General features: G+C 35.2%; 1 protein-coding gene across 1 annotated transcript in view; it reads right to left on the minus strand.

The window, feature by feature from the left end:
- The window catches only part of LOC119236893 (peptidyl-prolyl cis-trans isomerase FKBP3-like), a 45,096-nt gene extending 36,608 nt beyond the window's left edge, over window positions 1-8,488 (minus strand). Inside the window, exon 1 of the mRNA XM_037500829.1 lies at window positions 8,312-8,488. Coding sequence (XP_037356726.1) covers window positions 8,312-8,488 — 177 coding nt within the window. The remainder of the gene's footprint in view (window positions 1-8,311) is intronic.
- Window positions 8,489-18,113: the final 9,625 nt, after the last annotated feature.

Genomic DNA, 18,113 nt, shown 5'->3' on the forward strand with positions numbered 1-18,113 from the left:
GCAAAGTTGAAACAGGCATGAACTTTATATGTCAGTATTTGATGGGACAACAAACCACACCAAAATTTAAGAGAGTTAGTCCAAAGAGTAGAAATTAATTCAAGATTTCTGCTTCACAGAGGATTGCCTGTTGAATTATAATAGGTTAATCATTTTAGAAGAACTACTTTCAAATAGAAAAATTATAAGTTCTATCATAGATCTAAGTCCATTGTGGCCAAATTGTCAGGTCATGAATGCCCTGACCCAAGATCTCCAGGCAGACCAAGCGCACATTAATTCAATGTTTTCTAATATTATAGTTAAAGCAGAAATGAAAGCACATAGCTGGAATACTCCCAAGGCTTATATATTATGCAGTCAGCACAGAACAATGATTATAAATCTCCTTCTAGACATAGCAAAATCCAACCTTACAAATCTGTCTTTACTTAAGGTAGCAGAGGGGTTAAGGATATAATAACTTTTTCTAAATAACTTCCCAATGTCTTGATATATGATGTTATCCATCACTGCTAATGCAGACTAACTGAATGAAATTAATTATTTTGCAGTCATGATCTGGTATAGCGATCAAGGTCATTTTATTACATCAGCAAAACATTGACCAGTTTTGAGTTATTCTTGATGAAACATCCAGTTTTTAAATCTTGAGCTGGTAATCACTGGTGGTCTATTAACAATTATAGATGATAAGACATTTTATACAATACAGTAATTCACAGCTCCTATATACTGTATCTGTGAATTATAATAATGCCCATGACAGAGGAAACTAACCTCTAAAAAAGCACATTAAACATTTTGGTGGCAGATTAAAATAAATTATCTGTGTGATTATTAATGCATACTTGAATATTTAGGATTTATAATCTTTATAGTGATGATTCTCTACATCTTGCAGTAACCTAACATAGTCTATGCTGACCACCTTTTTTTCAAGTGCAAATGAACTTCAATTGACAAATAGTACATAAAATTAGCCTAAGGAATGCCTTATCAATTTCTAGTGTATGTGTGTGAAATCTACTAGAGATTTCTTTTTTTGATCCAGTTATAGACCTTAGAGATTAGAACATTGAAAAAAAAGTGAAGTAAGTAGTCCAAGCTCAGTCAGAATTATATTACACCAACCTAATATGACTCAACAATTCTAAAAGTTCAGTTTTTTTTCCTAAATCCAAAATATGTGATATCAATAACTACCAATTATACCAATAAACCATTGAAATATAAGTATACCACACCTTTAGTATATTGACTGCATGGATTCAAAGACAAGGTTAATATCTCCTATTGTTAAGAAATATCAGATGATCTCATTTATACGTGGATTATAAGGAAATATAGCAAGTGCCTAAAAATAATAATAATCTAGGGGACTTTGATAACAGAATAGAGGTTAGCAGAGGGCAAGAAGGTATGGATAGGAGCATGGTGAGGGGGTTCAATGGATGGTGGTGGCTTTATTATTTGTTTAGTAAAAACACAGACAGTATTTAAAGATATATAAAATAAACCACAGAAGTGTTTTAAAAATAAATCATGTTTCTATTGCTAAAATACTTTAAGTGCCCATTCTTTTTTTTTTTTTAAGATTTATTTTGGCATACAAGAACTGGGGTGTGGGTAGCAGAGACCGAGTGGGAAACAGAACAGGCAGATTGACTGAAATACACTGCTGAGGGGAGCAGTGGGCTAGACAGGAGAGGTCTGCTGCACCATGTGGGTCACCTCCCTGGCCGGGATCCATCTCGTGCTGCAGTGGCTCCAGATAGCTTCAAAGTGCTGTATCTTAACCCCTTGAGCCACCAGGGAGGTCCCCAAATTGAACATTCTTAAAGAATACTATAAAGTTGTGTTTTTAAATTTTTGCCACAAAAAATTATCACAACTTCACTGGCTCAAAATAACAGAAAAATATAATCTTAAGTTTATAGGTTAAAAGTTTGACAAGGTCTTGCTGGACTAAAGTTCAGGTATCAACAGAGTTGCATTTCTTTGTGGTGTTCTAAGAAAATTCATTTCCTTGTCCTGTCTAGCTTCAACAAGTCACCCACATTCCTTACTGGTGGTCAACTTCCTCCATTTTCAAAGTCAGCAATATTACATCTCCCTGATTATTATTCTGTTATCCACATCTCTCTAGTCTCCTCTTCTACCTCCCTCTTCCACTTTAAAGGAAGCCTGGACTTATATTAGTTTCATCCTCACCTGGATAGCCAGGTTATTTACCTTATTTAAAGGCAACTAATGAGCAAATTTAATTCCTCTTTGCTACTTCACCTCAGGTATTCACAAGGGCTCAGAACTAGAATGCAGACATTTTGGGGGAGTTTTTTTTTTTTTTTAATTTACAAATCTAAACAAATTTCCACACATCTAAGGATACAGTGCTATCCCAGGTATATAATGATGCTGTTTGTGTCCAGGTTAACAAGGAAGCCTTCTGAAATTTTTGAAGTCTGATGAAGTGTTGTTACTAATTAAATGATTTGTTATAGCAGAATGAGGTTAGTTAATATTCCCCACTTTACTTTTCTTAACTGTGACAACTAACCGAAGTTTTATCAATTTTATTGTTTGGATAAATTAATTTGGAAACATTTTTTCCTTTAAGAGGATAATGTTTGACCTACATATCTCCACAAATTTATTCCAAGAAATCTTACAACCTTATTTGTTTAATTTTTTGGTATATTAAATTTAAAATCATCATACAATTTGTTTTGTAAACATGGCTTTATATGATACAGTAATAAATTTTTTATAAATTGATCCTAACTTGAAGTTTGTGAGAAATAATTTATTTGGAAGCATAATACTCTTTAGTTTTATAGCTTTTAGTATACTAATTGTTTATATTTTATCTTTTACATTTCAGAAGGACAGGTTTATTAGGAAAAGGAAAGAAGACCTTGCACAGAAACAGGCAGGCAGAAAAGAACTGTCGCTGCTACTGTGGAAAAGGAAAAGGTCTGTACCTCTCCTGTCGTGCCTGCTGCTCCCCTCAGCAGTGTATTTCGGTCCTTCTGCCTGTTCTGCTCCCCACTCTGTCTCTGGTGGATTCTGTCACCCTCCCGCAGCTCTGGCCTGTACCCCAGTGCTTGTATAAATAAATAAATCTTAAAAAAAAAAAAAAAAAAAAAACAGAAAAGGTCCGTAAAAAAGAAGAAAACACCAGGTGGAAAGGGGAACTATAATTGTTTATATTTTAATATTTCTATGTACAAGTGAATATCAGAAAGTTGTCGGAGTAGGTTTGGTGGTAGGAGTTCTTTTTGTTTAAAGATTTAATTTTATTTAGTTATGCATACAAGAAAGAACAGGGCTGTAGGCCAGAGGTGCGGGGCTTGAGGGGAGTCACCAGAGACAGAGTGGGGAGCAGAACAGGTGGATCTACTGAAATACAAGCTGAGGGGAACAGCGGGCAAGACAGGAGAGGTCTGCTGTGCCATGTGGGTCAGCTCCCTGGCTGGGGATTGAAGTCATGTTGCAGTGGCTGCTGATAGCTTCCTAGTGCTGACACTTAACCCCTTGCATGACCAGAGAGACCCAGTTTTGGGAGTTCTATATGGAAATTCATGTTGCCTGTTGTAGGGTCAGGAATGGACCAGTGCTGGTTTTCTGATCCCATGCAGACCCGGTAAAGGAGGAGTCAGAGTTCTCACTGGTTTTTGCAGGTCTTTTATGGGACTTACCTGGTACACAGCAGGAAGGGGTGCTGGGGGGCCGGGAGGCTGGCAGGCCTTCCAGGCCCCAGCAAGTCTTCACTTTATGTGGGCCCTCCAGCGTTCTCTCTCTACCCCCCCCCCCGCCACATCCCCATGATGCCGCCCCTAAAAGCACAGTCTTAGCCCAGGTGAATCCCATCTACCTATGCCCACACCCTATTCCAGGTGCCCGCCATCAGGCATGCATTCAGGACCACAAGGATCCATCATCTATCCTGATGGCGGGAGGGTAGAAAAACCTGACATTTTCTTTATCCTAGACCTGTCAAATATTTCACAGACTCAAATTTTATGAAATAGTTACAAGTTATTGTATATGTCACATTTGTTACTGATTTGTACAGGATCACTCCAAGTTTGCTCATTTTGACATTTTGCCTTTTATTTTTCTGTTGTCAGGCATATTTACCTCTCAGAATTTACTACTCTCCCATCATTCCTTGTCTCTCATCTTTTAATTTTTATGCCTTCCTATCATTTCATGTTTCATCACCCATTTTTCTTTAAATATTTTACATACATTGAGACTTTTTGCTTTTGGCAAACTCTTTTTTATGCTTTTGTTATAATCCAAAAAATACTACAGCTCATTGCTAGAGCCCCTTGTTGCTCATCACAGTAAAATTGTGCAAATGACCTCAAACAGTTCATTTCAGATGAGCATCCCAAATTTCTGATGTTTATGCAAATTTTAGCCTAATTATCCAAAAGTTTTTAGAACAATGACCCAGGAGTATGACCCTTCTCCATAAACATCTTCCTGTACTAATAGGCTCTGGAAGTCCTCTCTCTTGTTCCTCCTATGTAAATGGAAATCACTGAACTTATGTGCATTTTAATGCTATTAAAAATCCAGAACCAGTGGGGAGTCTTGGCAGAGGCTGATGAAATATTTCCTAACTGTTGAATAAGGGAGAATGTCTAGGACATCATCACCTCCATGTTGAACTTAATAGAGAATAGACCAAAGGAAAGAAATCACCCATTTGCTTTAATAGGTAATAGGTGTCCTTTATTTGACCTTTAAGGGGCTTACAGGGTAAGAGTTAGTATTTAGCCTCGCTTCAGAGAAGTTGGTTACCTGCAATTTGCTTTTGTATTTCAAGGAAGTAGTTACTATTCAAATAATTTAGAAATATATATGAACATAGAATATATATCCCTATAGTTTCAAAAATGAAATTTCATTTGAGAGTCTTTGTACCTCTTTTTTTTAAAAAAAGTTATAAATTTACTATGTTAGTATACATATTTTTTTAAAAACATTTATTTATTTATGCATACAAGAGCTGGGTTACAGGTCAGAGATGTGGAGGGTGAGAGGATTCACCAGAGACAAAGTGGGGAACAGAACAGGCAGACCAAGTGAAATACACTGAGGGGAGCAGCGGGCGAGGCAGGAGAGGTCTGCTTCGCCATGTGGGTTACTCTCTGGCCGGCTGGGGATCGAATTCCTGCTGCAGAGGCTGTGGATTGCTTCATAGTGCGATGCTTAACCTCTTGTGCCACCAGGGAGGCCCAGTATACATAATTTTTATGCAAAATTTTGCTTGTATGAATTCCTTTGTGAAGCTGAATATTTGAAAGAGGAAAAAAAAATCACTGAAAACTCAAAAAACAATCAGAATGCATGTTTCCTAAGAGAATCTAAATTTCATATTAATGCTGTGCTGTATATATTTTATTATGTTGTATATACAGTTTTATACATTTATTATTTTTATCTCAGTAGTAGGTTAATTCAATTGACATAGTTTTAAAATTTACTCACAATTTTCTTTAACAACAAACTACACTGTTGACTATAATAGATAAGCTTTACTGCTTTACTGTTGAATTGGAACAAAAGTGGAAAACAAAAAATGAAGGTTGTCTCTGAGTTTCATTATTAAAATTAGCCATGTTTATCAAACTTTTGAATGGAATGACACACCAATAACAAGTAATTAAATGATAACTGCAAAAACCTTTCTCCCATTCACCAATTTTGGGAACCATATGTATCAAATAAGTGTTAAAAAAGAGTCCAGTTTTACTGTCAGAATTATTCTTTGCAATGTCAGAATATAACGACCAATCATTTTATTCTATCTTCATGGAATTCAAACATTATAAGTTAGCATAAAACTTGCAGGTTTCATAAAGTTGTTTCTCTAACAGTAGAGATTTAAAAACCCTCTGTGGAAGTATAATTTGGAAATTGCCTTTTCAAAGAAATTTATGATTTTATTACAGCTGCATATTGACTATTCCTCTAGTAAGCCGCAGGCAGAAAGTAACAGTTTATTTATTCAAACTGCAAATGAAATTGGGCAAGAAAAGTAATTAGCAAGCAGCAAAAAAATATAATGGAAAAGCACCATAAAAGTAGTTTGGAATTTATGTGGGTTGTCTGATCGTTGGAAAAATAACAGTTTAATTTTAAAAAGGTAGAAAACTATATATGTTTATATTTATTTTTTCCAACAACTGCCAAAACATGGGTATAGATTTTTCAAAGACAATATTGAGAAACAACAGAATCGTTTCCCATCTTTTCAAATAATTTTAAATTTGTCGTAATATAGTTTTAAGATCTATTTAAAAATAGAAACTATAGTGAAAGATACTGCACTAACATTGCACAAACCACAAGCTAATACATATACTTAGGCAAAAAAAAAAAATCAACGATATATCTGTTAGTGACAGTTATGATACTATATTCAAAATTGTAGTTATTTCATGACATGAAATATTTCTGAATCTGCCAGAAAACAAATCATAGATTATTACAACAATAATTATTTTCAAGGTAGTACAGCTATTTGTCACTCAATGATCAGCACATGGACATTGAGTTAAAAGAATACAGATGGTTTACTTAGTTAATATCTAATAATAAATCATTATTAGGATAGATCCATTTTAGAACTAAGAAAACTTGATAAGTCTGACCTTCTGGATCCACAAGCAAAACCAATTTACAACACATTGGTTTGTTAAAAGCTATTTTGTTTCATTTCTGTTGTGCTCAAAACTTTAATAACAATAGAAATTCCTAAGAAAGCCTTCAGGAAAATGTCAAAACTTCTTGGTCAGGTATGCAGGTAACTTGACAATCTCCTAAACCTCCTTTTTTCAACACATCCTGGAACAGCTTTATTAAATACTGAAATTTTTACAGACCTATATTTGAATTTTCCTTAAGATTTACCATTTGCCCCACACCTAACCATCTTTGCTTTTGACATTTCTTGCCTTGAAATTTCCTTTCCCTTTTGATTTTCTTCTACCTAAACATCATGAGTATTGCCCTAAGCTCCATACCTCTGTAAGTCTTGTAGCCACTCTAGTATTCCAAAATATATTTTTCATTTATTTGCGAGAAATTGATGACATGTGTTGTTTTGCATCACTTAAAATATATGAATAAAATGAAATCTATTTTTGCATAAGCACAGGTTAGTAGAAACCTGGTGGGAGAAGAGAACTATATATGTAAATGTAGTTAAAATGTATATATAAAGGTGATGTAATAATAGAAGTGTAAGCAAATAATACATATATTTAAAAGAATACATTTCATTTACGAGAAAATGTCTAATTCCATGTAGGCAAATATGGGATCATTTGAGATGATCTTAATACCTACTTATTTATCAGAAAATCCCCAAATTTTTACTATCAATATACATTAATAATCATGCTTGACTTTATATTATTTCGGTGAGAAATGAATGCTAACAACATCAAAGTATGCCATGGAAAAAACTCAAATAGTACACATGCATGGATATATCTTCCATTCTAGCTAAAATGAATTTGACAAAAGCATTACTGGAAAAGACTTGATGTGATCTATTATGTTTATATGATAGTGTCACCACTCATGAAGCAAACATTGATATACAACTGTCAAAAAGATATTTGTTTTCTTTTTATTTTGGATATAAATGTAGCATATTCCAAATCATGTTTATCTTGAATACATTTTGCAGAATTGGCTAAGCACTTTTTCATAGTGCCAACAAAGAAAGTGTAATAATTGAAATAATCATGCAACAAATAAATAAATTAGAAAAATTCACTGAAAACATTTGATTTCACTGAATGTTTATGAGTATTAAAAGTCTAATATTTACTTTAGCTTTCTATTAATAGCAATCAAACTTAAAGCTGATGATTTCAAGCCATCTATAAGAAACAATTTTATAAAATGGAAATAAAGGTGTTTTTATACTGTGATATCAATGAGGTTACTATGATGATTTTTTTCTTTCTGTGTAAAATGCATTGCAGTATGAGATTTATGATTTAAGACATATTATAATTTAATAAATTTGAATAGCCAGAGATTATTCCTTTAATCTAGATTCATGTCTATGCAATATTATATCCCTCATTTAAATATTTTAAACTACATCATTTTAAACTGACTGCTTTTCCTATAGTTCATAAATACATGTATAATTGCCATAGCAAAAACTATTCAAAAACTGAAGTCAAGGCCATTCTATGCCATCAATTTTTTCTCTGTCCTCAAGTTTTATCCTTTTCTGTTTTGCTGTATGCTTCACACAGCCATTCCCAAGTACCATGGATGAGCTGATAAAGTTGATTTTCTTGCCTCCATTCTCAGTGGTATTTTTCTTTTCCAGATATACCAGGTTTTGAAACTGCTGAGTCATGGCAAAACTGAGCTTCCTGGAATATTCCAGCTGCTGGTTCAGTTGTGCTGGGTGGGAGATAGCTTGTGTTTGTGGCATAGCCATTGCTGTTCCTCCCTGGCATTCCATTCTAAACCTTTGCAGTTTGTGTGCCAGCATTGAGCTCCCAAGGCCAGTACATGTCCCGAGGCGGGGTGTGAGATGGGGAGTAGAGTACTGGAAATTTACTGTTCAGGTTCTTCTCAATGGGAACCTAGTATGTGGGGAGCAACCCAAATCCTCTGCACATATTTCCCTTCATTGAAGGGTGTGTCGCAACAACACAATGGAGCTCTCACCTTCCCAGGGCTGCAGACTAAAGGGCAGCCCCTGTGTGAGATATGCTTTCCCCATGGACCAAAGCCTTCAGTCATTTCTCTCCTCCCATCTCTTTTTCAATGAAGCACCAATCTCCTCCATGTCCCTTCTGGGGAAGTATGTGCTGCTCTCTGATGTCTAAAAGGTGTGCCAGTTTGATCCCAAACCATGCAACTCTTTGGATGCAATGCCTGAATGAATGGTAAAGTTATATGGTCCTTCAGGAGAAAAGCAAGGGTCCACCTCTGAACTCATGTAAGTCAGCAATCTTTTTGGGGCTCCATTCTAATGTGATAAAATTTTTAGTGTCATACAGAAATGTCTCTCAAATTTACATTTTCATTTTAATTGCAAATTGAATCAGTAGTTATTCTATAGTTTCAGCTGTTCCGAATCAAATCTCCAGGACTTAGAAAGGTGCATTTTTTTTTATCATAGAAGCATGAGGAGTAGTTACTTATGAATAATCATTGCAGTTATGATTTGGAAATTAATTCTTTGTGACCCACCTTCCAGTGATGCTTTAGGAAAAGAGATTTTCATTAACACTTCTAGTTACATGAAATGGTTAACTCATTTACCTTCTCCATAGCTCATATATCAAGTAATAAGAAGGAATTACAATAGTCCCCAAAATCAGCTTAAAATGCACAATGCTTGACTCATGCATTTAGTTTTAGAGAATCAGTGGGGTACACTTGGTAATTTCTGGTACCAAACTATATTCACTCCAATCACTGTAATGAGCCATTTAGTTTAGTTCATTAAACAAAAATTTGAGCCTGTGGAGTTTTCAATTAGCTCATGATTCTCTGAAACCTGCGGTCTGAAAACATATCAAGCAAAGGCAGTTGGAAAGCTGTCTCCAAATCATTTTAGACTTTTTAGAATTCCAAGGTCAGGGTTTTATACATTTCTAAGAAAGAAAGTGGGAAAATACAAAGGAAGGATATTTCAGTGTTTCTTTTGATTTTTATTTTTTTGGCTTTTAGAAAGAAGAAATGGGTCAAAAGAGAGAACAAATGTCATCTTGAGGTGACTCTGGTTTTTAAAATGAGATAAAACTAGTCATCCCCCAAATGACCCGATCTTTTTACACTAAAATATAATCTAAGCAGCGGAGGTCAGAGTAGAGCTTAAAATGGCAATAGACATAAAAAAATTTCTGGCATTGCAAGTAACACTAGATTAGGTGAGGTCATAGCAGATAAGCTTTCAGTAGTAATTTTAGCTAAAACAAAAACATTTTTTAAAAATTGTGTGGATATGTGTGTGTGCATTTGGTATCTCTTAAACAATATTCTGCGCAATGTCACAGAAGAATGCCCTTGCTTCTAGGAGTATTATCCCTATTATTCATACCGATATATTTCCTAAGGCACATTAAAAAGCACAAAAAGTTTTGCTCTTTTAGGCAGAAAAAAAATGCTTACTTCACTAAATCTGTCACTTTACTTTCACAGAAACAAAGATGTTTCTTTTGTTTTTATCCAGCCTGTATTCATATGCCTTCACCATATTCTTTTCTTTTCCCTTCACTTGTTTCCTGTCTATCTCATTTTGCCCCTTTTAAAAATTAAAATAATAATAATAATTTTACCCAGATGTTATCACCTTCATTTTCAGAAATTTATTTTTACGTACCCTTATGAAAATACCAGTGAAAGAGTGAAACAAAAGCAGAGCATATCATGTGCATTCTCTAGAGGATAAACAAACTGTTTAATTAGGAAATGGTTGAATTCAGCAGTGAACCTCTGTGAGATGCAGCTACAATTACAGAAACCTGGAGTCTTCTTTCCCAAGGATCCTTGCATACCTGCCTTTCAAGCCCAGTGTAATGTTGATTCTTTTAACCTGCCAGTTGCCATATATGATTTTTCTCCTAAGAATATGGTAAACTCCATTATTGTAGGGGTATCCATTGCTTTGTTTTCTATATAGACAAGCTTTGTAGTTGAAATAAACAAAATAGGGGCCTCCCTGGTGGCACAAGGGGTTAAGACGCAACCTATGAAGCTATCCGCAGACTCTGCAACATGAGTTCAATTCCTGGCCATGGAGCTACCCACATGGCACAGCAGATCTTTCCTGACTCACCTACTGCTCCCCTCAGAAGTGCATTTCAGTCAATCTGCCTATTCTGTTCCCCATTCTGTCTCTGGTGAATTCTCTCACCCTCCACACCTCTGGCCTGTACACCAGTTCTTGTATACATAAATGAATGCATCTTTAAAAAATAATGAATTAGGGCCTCCTGGTGGTGCAGGCGGTTGAACGCCGCACTGTGAAGCTGTCCGCAGCCTCTGCAGCAAGGGTTCAATCCCAGAAGGCCTGCGAGAATCCCATATGGTGCAGCAGACCTCTCCTGTCTCACCTGCTGCTCCCCTCAGCAGTGTATTTTGTCAGTCTACCTGTTCTGTTACCTGCTCTGTCTCCGGTGAATCCTCTCACCCTTCCGCACATCTGGCCTGTACCCCGGTTCTTGTATAAATAAATCTTTTAAAAAAATGAATTAAAAAAACAGAAATTACCAAAATACAACTTACTGGGTGGCTATTTTTTTTTTTTAGAACATAGATTCACTTATTTAAATGCCTTTTGGAAAGAACTCTAACTTCAAGAAAGCTGCTTCTTTTGACCTCTACTCTTCTGTGTAATCACACTTTTCATTCACCCATCATTTGCAATTATTTCTTTGCAAACTCTTGAATGTTCTTTCCTTTTTTTCTTTCTGTTTATATTCACCTGGTGCAGACATTAAGAAAATTGAATATAATTTAGAAACACTGTTTTCCTATTTTTTTTTTAAGTTTTATTTATTTATTTATGCAAGCACTGAATACAGTCAGAAGTGTGGGAGGGTGAGAGAATTCACCAGAGCCAGAGCGGGGAACAGAACAAGCAAACTAATGTAATACATTGCTAAGCGGAGCAGCAGGAGAGGTCTACGCTCCATGTGAGACCCTCGCTGGGGGCCAGGGATCGAACTGGCGCTGAAGAGGCTGCAGACAGCTTCGCAGCCCAGTGCTCAACCACTGCGCCATCATGGAAGGCCCTGTTTTCCTGTTCTTAACAGAAACTGTTAATCTGTTAGGACATCTCAATGTATTTAATGTGATAATTTAGTAAATGAAATTTCATTTAACATTCAAAATAAACTTTTAGAAAAAATGATTTATCATTTGATTTCTGCTTGGGCTGCCAACAATCTGAAGTTCAGGGAGAAAGACATGATATGGTGAAGCTGTTACCTATAAGCAGAAGAAATAACTAAAATACTGGCATAAACATATTATTATTCTGCTTTATAGTCTTTTTTCAATTTTCAAAAAATCGGTTGCTATAAGCTGTTTTTAATTCCAAATTTTTAAAGTGTAGCAGATACTGAGATATAAAATGTATTAGACTTTCATCATTTTATCAGGATAAGACTTAGACCAGGAGTGAAGACTTTAGAGTAAGGCCATGCAAAGCAAGGTTTTAATTTCAGATGCACCATTTCTCTCTGTGACAGTAATCTTAACTCTCCTATATGTGAAAGATGGAAAACTTATTATTACAAAGAGTGATTTGGAGGAGAAATGATATAAATTATGCAATATTCATAATGAAGGAAGAAGTAAGTTAGGATTGTAGACTCTTAGGGTCAGGGGCTGTAGGGGGTGGTGGTGGAGGGGGTGGCTCAGCCTTGATAACTCTCTGGAAAACAGGAAATTCCACAAGTTTACCCACCCTGAGCAAACACCTGTGTTGGCCAAGATTAGCACCAATTGGCCTTCCAAGAAACAGAAGTCTTACAGTCAAGGAGACCCCTTGCAGTCCCAATTGATGACATGCCAAAACCAACTAGAAGAACTCCTTGTGGAACTCTGCCAATCAATAAGACACTGCAAAATCACCACCCCTCATTTCTGAGTAAAGCATGTAAGCCCCTGTTTCCTGACCCTCAGAGACTACCCGCTGGGGACCCCTCTTTGTCTAGAGAGCTTTTTCTGTCTTTCTTCTTATGTGACAGTAAACACCTTGCTTTTCTACCCACCTCTGCTATAGGAATTGAGTTCTTTCCTTGCCGCTACAAGGACCAAGGATCCAGCTTTTGGTGTCCAGCTTCCAGAACCCAGCCAATTCAATAATTTGTTTAAATGCATATTGCTAAAAGGAGACAATAATTTGTTTGTCAACATTATTGGACTCTCAGTGAAAAAAAAAAAAACAACTTAATCCTTTTCTTAGCTGGCAAGATACTATATTCTCCAAGTTTTTCTTCTTTCTAACTTCTTTTTAGTTTTCTTGGCAGCTACTTCTCTTCCCGCTGTTCTTAATGTTGGCACCACTTAAAATTTTAGTTCTAAGGTGGCTTTTTCTTTTCAGTCTTTGCTCTCTCTTCAGCACTACCATGATGAAAGTACATCATTAAGATGTTTTCCAAATGTAAATGACCAGCTCTTGACTCTTCTAAGTTTTACTAGCATATTTAATTGCATACATAATATACTTAGCTGATTCAGAGACATCTTAAACTTGACATCACAGAATCAAGTTCATCTGTTTTCTTCCAAACTGTTTTCTTGCCAGTGTTTCCAGTTTTAGCAACATTCACCTCCAAAAGAACATTCTAGAGATCCAACTGTCTCCTTGATACTTCTACCTTTCTCATTTCATGTATTTAGTGATTTGATTCCTTAACTTTGATCACTTGTATCCTAACTTACTGGAACCGCAGGTTCCTTTATTAATACTTTCCATTTCACTCTCGTATGATAGCCAAAAAAAAAAATTTGCTGAAAATAAGAACTGGAATATGCACCTTTACTATGTAAACCTCTAAAAGGCTCCTCAGTGGATTTAGGGCAAGAAGTAAAGTCTTTAAATCATTATCCTATGGGACTCTGAGCTATCTGGCACTATTTATTCATCCTCAAATAGCATTTGCTTCTCCCCACTCATTTAGTTTTCTTTCTAAGATGTCTTCAATTTTATAATATTCCAAGTTCCTTTTTTATAAGATCTTATCCTTGGAGAAATTTTCCATGACCTTCAACTCAATCAAAATTCTCTGGATTTCTATTACTCATCACTTGTCAATTTTCTCTACAAAAATATAAATTGACAAAAATAGATTTTTACTTCTACATTTCCAACATTTTCCACATAGTTTAACATATATTAAGGGCTCATAAATAATAAGTGGATGCTGTGAACTGAATTGTGTCTTCCTTAAAGCCCTAATTCCTAATGTGATTATAGACAGAGATGAGGTCTTTAAGGAAGAAATTAGGGGTACATGAAGTCAAAATCCTGATCCTAAACGACTGGAGACCTGATGAGAATACACAAAAAGCTCACTCTCTCTTCCCACTGGCAAACAGGAAAGGTCAGGTGAGAAAAAAGCAAGAAGGTAGCTTATGCCAGAAAGTGATCTCTGAACAGAAATTGACTTTACCAGGACCTTGATCTGTGACACATAGCCTTCAGAAATATAAGAAAATAAATGGCAGTTGTTTAAGCCACCCAGTTTGTGCTATTATATGAGGAGTCCCAGTAGCCTAAGACAGTGGATAAATTAAATATGGAAGTAATCCATTGTAGTTATTCATGTTATTTTAATTTTGTGCAGAGAATCCAAGCACAAAGATCAGTACTATTTTTAAACAGTAGTACCCAGCTGAAAAATTTTAGGGATTTGCCCAAAGAATATTTTTCTTTGATCAATAACATTATATTAGCTTTGTCTAAATATACATGATTAAGATAAGCTACATTGTTGAATGAAGTAGTTCAGTATGATTCAAGGATTGTTAAAATCGATGTAACAAAGACTTCATTCTAACATATCAAAACAGAGAAATACCTTTCATAAAATATATGTACTTTTAACCCAGTAATTCAGTAATCTCCCCACCAAAGTCAATGACAATAAGATTCTTTTTCAGGAACTCAGTTTTAACATAAAAATGACACATTTCTAACATTTGGTATTTTTATGACCCTAATATCTGCTGCTCATTTAAATTCATTTAAAAGTCATGAATGTACTCTGATTTCAAAAATTCTAAAATTTCACCAATTACAAAATCTTATTTAACAATATAAAGATGTATTTTTCACACACATCAAAGTAATTGTTCTAAACTGACTAAATGTATAAATATAGTCAAGTTACTTTTTATTTTTGTGTTTTAGTTTCCTCACTGATAAACTCAAGGTAACAATATCTACAGAGTTGGGAAAATTAGATGAGAAAGCACTTGTGAGAGCAACCAGCATACGGTCAGACTCATAAAAGACCAATATCTAGTAGCTTGAAAACTCTGTAATTAATTCTTTACAGTTATACATACCAATGAAAACTATCAATTATTTTTATAATGCAGAGCAGCATTAGTTTTGTTATTCATCTCTCCCCTCTCTTCTGCTTCTGCATAGAGAGCTCTAGGCCAACCAGAAACAAGAAAATGGATCACTTGCTGAGTTTAATTTCCCCCTAATTGGAAAACTGCAAAATTTGTGAAGCAGTTTTCTTTCCATTTGTGGATTGCCCCTGGAAAGATATGAAACATATTACTGACCATTTTACATAATTTGCAGGGCTTAATATATTTGTAATTATCTTAATAAAGCTTTGTCACTCACAAACAAATATTGTATTGAACGGCATATTTCCAGGATCAAAACTATCACAGTTAAAAAAGCTGAAAAAAGCAAACAAATTCAATATTGAAGACAGGATAATCAAGTATTTGGATGGGTATATGGAGCTATGTTTAAGTTTAGTTCTAAAGTTAAAAATGTACAAGACCTCTGGATTTAATTAAGCTCAGAAATCCCACTTTGGTCTAAAGTGCTCCATATATAAATGGAGCAGACTGATTGGATCAATCATGTTTTTTTTTTTTTTTTTTTTTTTTTTTTTTTGCTTAAATTTAATTTCTCTACATAGATATGATTGAAAATAATCAATGTAGGTGAAATAGGGGACAATTAACCCATAGGTCAACCAAGTTTCATGCTTATTTATACAGGTTTACAATATTATTTCACCTTGATAATAAATATAAGCCAGCAGCTTGAATTTATAGCTTGTATACTTTATGTACAATAAAAGGAACATTCACAGCAGACATAAATTTCAGCAGCAACAAATCATCTTGGAAACAAACTCTCACTATAATGGACACAAATAGTATTAGCTGCCCAGCACTCATTTTTCAATACCTTCTTTTCCTCTTATTTGTACAATTCCTGTGGCATCCCCTGTGTTAGTACAGTTGATCTGACATTCTTTTCAGGGTTGGGGGGTGCATTCCCTGACTCAAACAAATTTTGTACTAAGAAGCAGAGAGAGTTTGGTCATTCTCTCTATATTGACTGAGCATGGATGTTGATAGATTAAGTAGCACCCACTCCATTATGCTGGGTAACAAATTCCAAAAACTTTATTTAACAATATAAAGATATACTTTTTTCATTCACATTGAAGTCATTTCTGTTAGCCAGTGTGACTCAGGAAGCCAACAACTGTCAAACTAAACATATAGGATACAGAATTTCCACAAGTATTTTTGAGTCTGCTTTGGTGACATTTAGCTGACAACTGGTATAAACTGAAGGAAACTTTGACGATGGCACTCCCATATTTAACTGTCTACAACTGCTAATAGCTCAGTGGTGAGTTTAACCACCTCATTTAAGGGACATCAGAGAATATAAAACTTTCATGTTCTTGGAGAATGTGTTTCCCACCAGATGTTAAAAGAACAAATTGGGCATATTGGAAAAATAAGGAGCCCTTACTCTAATACCAACTGCAAGTTGGGGGTACCTCAGCCAATCCTTAGGTTTGATCATTTTCTGGAAAGACTTGTCAATCTCACTGAAAGTTGCTATATTCGTAGTTGAAGTTAAAGTCATCTAAGGAAAGAGACATTTGGGAAAAAGCCTGAGAAAATTCCTAATGAGAATCTTCTAGTTGTTCTCTCCCTATGAAGTTGCAGAGAGTGTTATATTCCTGGCATTTGTATGTAATAATTTGAATAGATGTAATAGTTTATATTGTCAACCAGGGAAGCTTCCTTGAACCTCCAGTCCAAAACCTTTGTTGATATTCCATTACATAGTGACCTGTATTTCATCATATAGCTCCCCAAGTGACTGATCTCACCTCTTGCCCCTTAGGAGGTCAAGCTTATACCATGTGACCTAAAGCCCTCCCCCTATGTCACACAGTTATACTGTGCAGTGTAGCTAATTCCATACTAAATTACTTTATTAAAATACCCAAGTGATCCAAGTCTGCTGGCAAAGAAATCACTCTAATAAATTTGACATTCTAAAGGCTTAGAGATAGTATCTAGGCCAGAACCTAAATACAAAGGCCAGATCACTCTTTGTTAAGGGATAAATTTTTTACTGGGGGCTTCCTGGTGGCCCAAGGGTTAAAGACAGTGCTATCAAGCTATCGCCAGCCACTGTAGCACGAGTTCGATCCCCAACCGGCCAGGGAGCTACCCATATGGTGCAGCAGACCTCTCCTGTTTCACCCACTGTTCCCCTCAGCAGTGTATTTCAGTAGATCTGCCTGTTCTGCTCCTCACTCTGTCTCTGGTGGATCCTCTCACCCCCTTGCACCTCAGGCTTACACCCCAGTTCTTGTATGCATAAATAAATAAATTTTTATTTTTTTTTATATTTTGTAAAATTTTTTACTCTACACATAAAGACATAGCCAGGATAATAGAGAGATAACATTGGCACATTTGAGCCCTGTTTCCAAATATTACTGAAATTCAAGTTTCTTTCTGCAATTTATTTCAATTTTTCCTTTGAATGGGTAATGCCATAAATTCTTTCATTTAGTCATATTTGCATATAGCAAGGTAAATATTACATGTGTCTTAGCTACGCATCCATGCTCAGCAATATATTTTACATTAAATTACAGTCATAAAAATAAGTGGTTTCGGTAACACCAACTTTATCCATTGAAATATATGACATGACATACAAATTAATAATGAGAAAAAGGCCATTAATATAAGGAATTCCCAAGGTACGGAATGTACTGAATAAAGCAAAAACTCTTTTTTTTAATGAGAAAGTTTACCACTCCAATTTAATAGGGAGGAAAAGGGAAGTAACTTTGATAAAATATCTTCCATGAGATAATTATTTTGAATAAAATTATTTTATTTAAAATTCACAAGATCCACAGATTTTCAAACTTCTATTTAACAGGGACAGCATTGATATTGTATAAGAACTTGGTAACTTGCATAAGTCACTGAATGAATTAGTAATGGATAAATACATAGATAAAAATAAACAATGCTCTTATTAGCTAATAAATTATAATATGTTGCTTTGAAGAGTA

This window comes from Talpa occidentalis, unplaced genomic scaffold (assembly GCF_014898055.3).
Source record: "Talpa occidentalis isolate TD23 unplaced genomic scaffold, MPIMG_talOcc4v2.1 talOcc4.9, whole genome shotgun sequence".
NCBI lineage: Eukaryota > Metazoa > Chordata > Mammalia > Eulipotyphla > Talpidae > Talpa > Talpa occidentalis.